At 45.1% G+C, this 6,113-nt stretch overlaps 1 protein-coding gene across 1 annotated transcript in view; it reads right to left on the reverse strand.

The window, feature by feature from the left end:
• Positions 1 to 3,327, reverse strand: part of LOC124778994 — a 143,369-nt gene extending 140,042 nt beyond the window's left edge. Inside the window, exons 1-2 of the mRNA XM_047253679.1 lie at positions 3,229 to 3,327; positions 441 to 576 (exon numbers count right to left, since the gene is read on the reverse strand). Coding sequence (XP_047109635.1) covers positions 441 to 576; positions 3,229 to 3,327 — 235 coding nt within the window. The remainder of the gene's footprint in view (positions 1 to 440; positions 577 to 3,228) is intronic.
• Positions 3,328 to 6,113: the final 2,786 nt, after the last annotated feature.

The following is a 6,113-nucleotide window of genomic DNA, read 5'->3' on the forward strand; positions in this document are numbered from 1 at the left end:
ACTTGTTCCCCTGCAACTATTGAAAAGGCTTCTGCCCCTCTTCAGGAACCACATGTTTGTCTGGCCTTTCAACAGATACCCCTCCGTTGTAGTTGCACCTACGGTACGCCTACATGTATCGCTGAACCACGCAAGCCTCCATACCAATGGCAAGGTCAAAGATTCATAGGAGGAGGTCTCATAACCATACATTACTGAAATAAGTTTTCAGCTACGTTATTTAATACCGGGGACGTGAAAAATGACGAGTAGCATTGTGACAAGAAGTCAGTGCTAACCACTAAGTCCTCCTTTAACGTACTGGTTTGGTTGTTTCTGAAGTTGAAATAATTGGACACCCAACATCGCTAACAGTTTCCGAATTATGAACTTCTGTGTCAACAGCTGAAACTGGCACAGTCGTTATCGCCTACAGCTTAAGCGTTCATGTAGTCACTCACCTGCGACGATCATCAGCGCGGTCTTGATGACGGTGTGGAAGAGGGGCGCGTCGGCAGACACCTCGCACTTGTAGTACCCTGTCAGATCCCGCCCCACGTTAGTCAACGTCACCTGGTGCTCGTTGGACCGTGACACCTGCAACAAGTGGGTCAAATGTCAAGTAACGGCGCATGTTTGGGGCGGCTCGAGCAATGAAATACCAATCAGAATGTACTGCAGCTGTGTGTCTGTTTAGTTTTCTTAGTAGCAAACTGTCGTAGGTACTGCTTAACGAGTTCACCAGCTGCTAGATAGCACACATCTCTTCACTAATGGAAGGGTTCAGCACTATCACAAAAAGTAAAAGGATGATAAAACTTCTGTAGTTGAATTTCCTTGTCTTATAACTACGTTTAGCATGCTAGCTTTCACCGCTAAGAGCAGTACCCTGAATAGTGAAGCTGTTTCCACATTTACACAGCTGCAACTGATGAATGAAACTGTTCGTCAAGAGCTTAAACTACAAAAGCGACCGACTGGCCAGCTACTAAAGCTAAGAAAAGGGCGGTGATCGTGTTGCGAAAATCTTCACCACCCCACAACAAACATCTCTTGCTCTCTGTGAATCTCTGAACTCCTTCGTCAGATGTCTACAAGATAATTTTGGGTGAGCACTACATGTTATTGTTACAGCACGTTTTTGAGCAATGACGACTTTCCTTCTTAAAGATAAGTTACCTCAGAACACTGTTTTCCAGATGACATTATTGAATGAAAACATGTAATGTAAATCAAGTTACTGATTTGTCGACTCCAAGATTGTGACTGGACTAAGATGTAGTTTTAGGAGTTCTAAAAAATGGTTCAAATGGCTCTGAGCACTATGGGACTTAACTGCTGAGGTCATCAGTCCCCTAGAACTTAGAACTACTTAAACCTATCCAAGCTAAGGACATCACACACATCCATCCCCGCGGCAGGATTCGAACCTGCGACCGTAGCGGTCGCGCAGTTTCAGACTGTAGCGCCTAGAACCGCTCGGCCAATTCGGCCGGCTTAGGAGTTCTAAAGTGTGCTTTTTACCAGTTTATATTCTTGTCAATATAGAGATTTAAGAATTGTTAAATTTCCACCCTGTTTATTACTTACTCGCCATCTGTTTCATTTATCATTCGTGTAGAATCCCTAGACGTGAGGAACTGATGGTTTTGCGCTTTTTACAACTGACGGTGAAACCATTCACAGAAAAAGAGTCAATAATACTTTTAAGAACATTATTTATCATCTCTTCTATTTCTGTGTGTAAGGCTGGACTCATTACAATACGGGTTTCATCTGCGAAAAGAATAAATCCTGCTTGTTGTTTATTAAGCGACTGTTTATGTTGCTTTGACCTTAAATCGGCCCTGATCTTAACTCACTTTTACCCCTCCTTCCAGAGCTAAGTTTCTCATTATACTTCACAACAACAGCAGTCCTATTTCCCTCGCCTCCTACATCTTCATCTTCTTTACTGCCGCTTGTACTCTATCTCAGTTAAATTTATTCCTAATCCTATATTTCGGTACTATTTGCTTTCGTTTAAGAGTTTCAAGACCCATGAGGGGCTAGGGGACGATAGATTAGTAAAGGAAAGAAACTTTGTCACCCGACTGCCATAGATCATCATTCCACTTCTAAAATGTGACCAAGATATCCAGTTCTCTCAGCGATTTCTTCATCTTTGTTGAGAAATAAACTTGGATATACTACACACCACCTACCCCCCCAGTAAACAAGCGCCTATTTGCTGTGTGCACTCTGTGCCCCGTGGCCTAGGGGTAGCGTCCATGATTCTTAATCAAAACGTCTTAGGTCCCGGGTTCGATCATGTGCGGTGCCGGGTCGAAACATTTTTGACGTCGTTCTCGCATATCGCGACTGTATCGGCTTTGTTAAACGTGCGAGAGTGCCGACAGCTGCCATCTTATTGATTGACTTCAAAAATGCTTTCGACCGCGTTAGCCATGTATACCTCCGCCAGGTTCTTGTGCGGATGGGATTCGGCCTTAAGTTTACGACTGTGGTAAAGCATCTTTTACAGAATGCGACGTCACGAGTTAGTGTCAACGGCCGCTTGACGCCGGCTTTCCGTGTTGAGCGCTCGGTGCGGCAGGGGTGTCCCCTTTCGATGGCCCTTTTTTCTGTAGCCTTAGATCCGTTGCTGCGGATTATCGGCCGCGAATGCCGCGGCATTCAGGTCGGGGCGGACCGTCTCATTTGTAAGGCATACGCCGACGACCTTGGTGTTTTTCTTGGCCATTCCGATGACGTTGATAATTTATATGGCGCACTGCAACGCTTTGAAAAAGCCACAGGTGCCATTGTCAACCCTGCTAAGACTGTTTGTTTGCCTCTTACACCCCGCGCACGGTCTTTACAGCGAAACTGGTTCTGCGTCCGCGAACAACAAAAAGTCCTAGGCGTGCTTTTTTCTTCCCACCCACAACGGATGGAGGCGCTTAATTGGCGGTCCACGCTGCACAAGGTGCGTGCCGTTGCCAAGATCTATGCGGCTCGCACGTTGGCGCTTCGTGATAAGGTGGCCTTGATCAATAACAACATTCTGGCCAGGGCGTGGTATCTCGCACAGGTCCTTCCACTGCCTCGGCAATTGGAACGTGCCCTCAAGCAGGCGGTGTATTGGTTTTTATGGCGAGGTGACATTTTTAAGGTCTCGTATGACACTTGTACTCTCAGCCCGACAGATGGTGGTTTGGGTTTAGTAGATCTTCGCGCGAAGTGCTCTGCTCTGTTTTGGAAACGGACCACTGTTGTGATGGAGAGGGCGCCGAACGGTCCCACTGCGGCGGTCTTCAATCTGTATCGTCCTCCATCTGCGGCGGCGCCGGTGAATGTCTCGCACATTCCCCTTTTTCTTAATTATGTGCGTCGCTACTATATGGAAAACAGCTACTTGGAGCTCTGTGACGTTCCCAGCCTTCGTGTCAGCGATGTCGTTTCCGCTCTCCGTGGGTCTACTGCGCGTTGTAAGTGGGAGTATCGGCTACCGTGGTATAACTGGGTCACGGTATGGAAAAATCTTGCTAGCAATGTTCTTCCTCCCTCTGTACACGCAGTGTGGTACAAGGTTGTGCATCGTACCTTCCCTACGCATGCGAAGCTCCACTCCATTAATCTTCTCTCGTCTGGAGCTTGTGACCTGTGTGCTGTGGAGGATACCCTTGAACACCGTTTCGTGTGTGGCCATTTTTGCAGTGTTTGGCATACCGCCCGAGATATGGTTCGCCTTATCAATCGGGTGGATACGCGCTCTGTTTTGCCGACAGACGTCTTAATCCCTCAGTGCGCCGCCTACCCGAATACTAAGAAGAATGCCACGGTGTGGCTCCTGGGTCACACCGTTTTTGCAATGTTTTCCCTGAAATTGACAACCGAATTTGACTTTCTTACATACTTATGGACTCAGCATGAACAAATTGCAGCCATGCCTGGCTATCGTGCTAATTTCGCGAATTTTTTGCAGGTTGCCCTTGCTCATGCATTTACCCGGATGTCGATGGCTACTTAACATGGTTTGATGATTTGGTATACTCTTCTACTTAGACCGCTCGAGTTGTGTTTTCCAGGAACGTACAATTATCGAAATTCGTGTATCAGAGGTACTCTACTTTTTATTCTTTGTGTTCCTTTTCATTTCCGGTATGGTTTACCTTCTCCTTGTTTCTGATTATTTTTATGCTGTGGATATCGGCGATTTCTTTTTGCAGAACTGACTTTCACATGTAGGTCTCCCAAGTGGCGGCAGTCCTATTTTTAGTCCTTTCCTGTATTACCGCGCAGTGACTTTCATTTTCTTCTTTTAGTTTCATTTCTCCACTTGTTGGACTTTACTCCTCTGCTTTACTGGTGTGGAACTTTCCCAGTAATAGTACACCTGAGGAAGTGGTTTCTTTTTCTAGTTTTGGATTTTATCTTTTTTGTATACTGGAATCTTGTTTTTTCTGGTGGAATACTTGTCTCCATTTAGAAGATTTCATGGATTATGGCTTTTTCTTTGCACCTGCCGCTATTTCCCGACGGACGTCGACATTCTCAAGGATGCTAACGGGGGATACGTCTTCTTTTTCGTCAGTCCGTCGTGGGACATTGAGTCAACAGTACCTTTATAGCTCATGAAGCTCGCCAATGGAAGGCGTTAAAATTAAAAAAAAAAAAAAAAAAAAAAAAAAAAAAAAAAAAAAAAAATCCCCGCCACTGCCTAAATTTTGATAAATAATCAGCATTGGCGGCCGAAGACTTCCGGCATAAGAAGTCAGCCTCATTCTGTCAACGGCCTTGTCAAAGAGGGCGGAGGAGCGGATAGAGGTTCAGGCCACTCTCTTGTCCTAGGGGTGGGAAATTGCCCCTAAAGGCGGAAGAATCAGCAATGATCAACGACATAAGGATGCAGAAGGCAATGGAAACCACTGCTTTAAAGACACGTAACGTGTTTCCACAGGACATGTGGCCTTTAATTGAAGAAGTGTCATGATGATCTCTCCATTGGAAAAAGATTCCGGAACTGTCCCCCATTCGGATCTCCGGGAGAGGACTGCCAAGGGGGAGGTTACCATGAGAAAAAGATTGAAGGATAACGTTCTAAGAGTCGGGGCGTGAAATGTCAGAAGCTTGAACGTGGTCGGGAAACTAGAAAATCTGAAAAGGGTAATGCTAAGGCTCAATCTAGATATAGTAGGGGTCAGTGACGTGAAGTGGAAGGAAGACAAGGATTTCTGGTCAGATGAGTATCAGGTAATATCAACAACAGCAGAAAATGGTATAACAGGTGTAGGATTCGTTATGAATAGGAAGGTAGGGCAGAGGGTGTGTTACTGTGAACAGTTCAGTGACCGGGTTGTTCTAATCAGAATCGACAGCAGCCCAACACCGACAACGATAGTTCAGGTATACATGCCGACGTAACAAGCTGAAGATGAACAGATAGAGAAAGTGTATGAGGATATTGAAAGGGTAATGCAATACGTAAAGGGGAACGAAAATCTAATAGTCATGGGCGACTGGAATGCAGTTGTAGGGGAAGGAGAAGAAGAAAAGGTTACAGGAGAATATGGGCTTGGGACAAGGAATGAAAGAGGAGAAAGACTAATTGAGTTCTGTAACAAGTCTCAGCTACTAATAGCGAATACCCTGTTCAAGAATCACAAGAGGAGGAGGTATACTTGGAAAAGGCCGGGAGATACGGGAAGATTTCAATTAGGTTACATCATGGTCAGACAGAGATTCCGAAATCAGATACTGGAATGTAAGGCGTACCCAGGAACAGATATGGACTCAGATCACAATATATTAGTGATGAAGCGTAGGATGAAGTTTAAGAGATTAGTCAGGAAGAATCAATACGCAAAGAAGTGGAATACGGAAGTACTAAGGAATGACGAGATACGTTCGAAGTTCTCTAACGCTATAGATACAGCAATAAGGAATAGCGCAGTAGGCAGTACAGTTGAAGAGGAATGGACATCTCTAAAAAGGGGCATCACAGAAGTTGGGAAGGAAAACATAGGTACAAAGAAGGTAGCGGCGAAGAAACAATGGGTAACAAATGAAATACTTCAGTTGGTTGATGAAAGGAGGAAGGACAAATATGTTCCGGAAAAATCAGGTATACAGAAATATAAGTCGCTGAGTAA

The sequence above is a fragment of the Schistocerca piceifrons genome, chromosome 1 (genome assembly GCF_021461385.2).
Source record: "Schistocerca piceifrons isolate TAMUIC-IGC-003096 chromosome 1, iqSchPice1.1, whole genome shotgun sequence".
NCBI lineage: Eukaryota > Metazoa > Arthropoda > Insecta > Orthoptera > Acrididae > Schistocerca > Schistocerca piceifrons.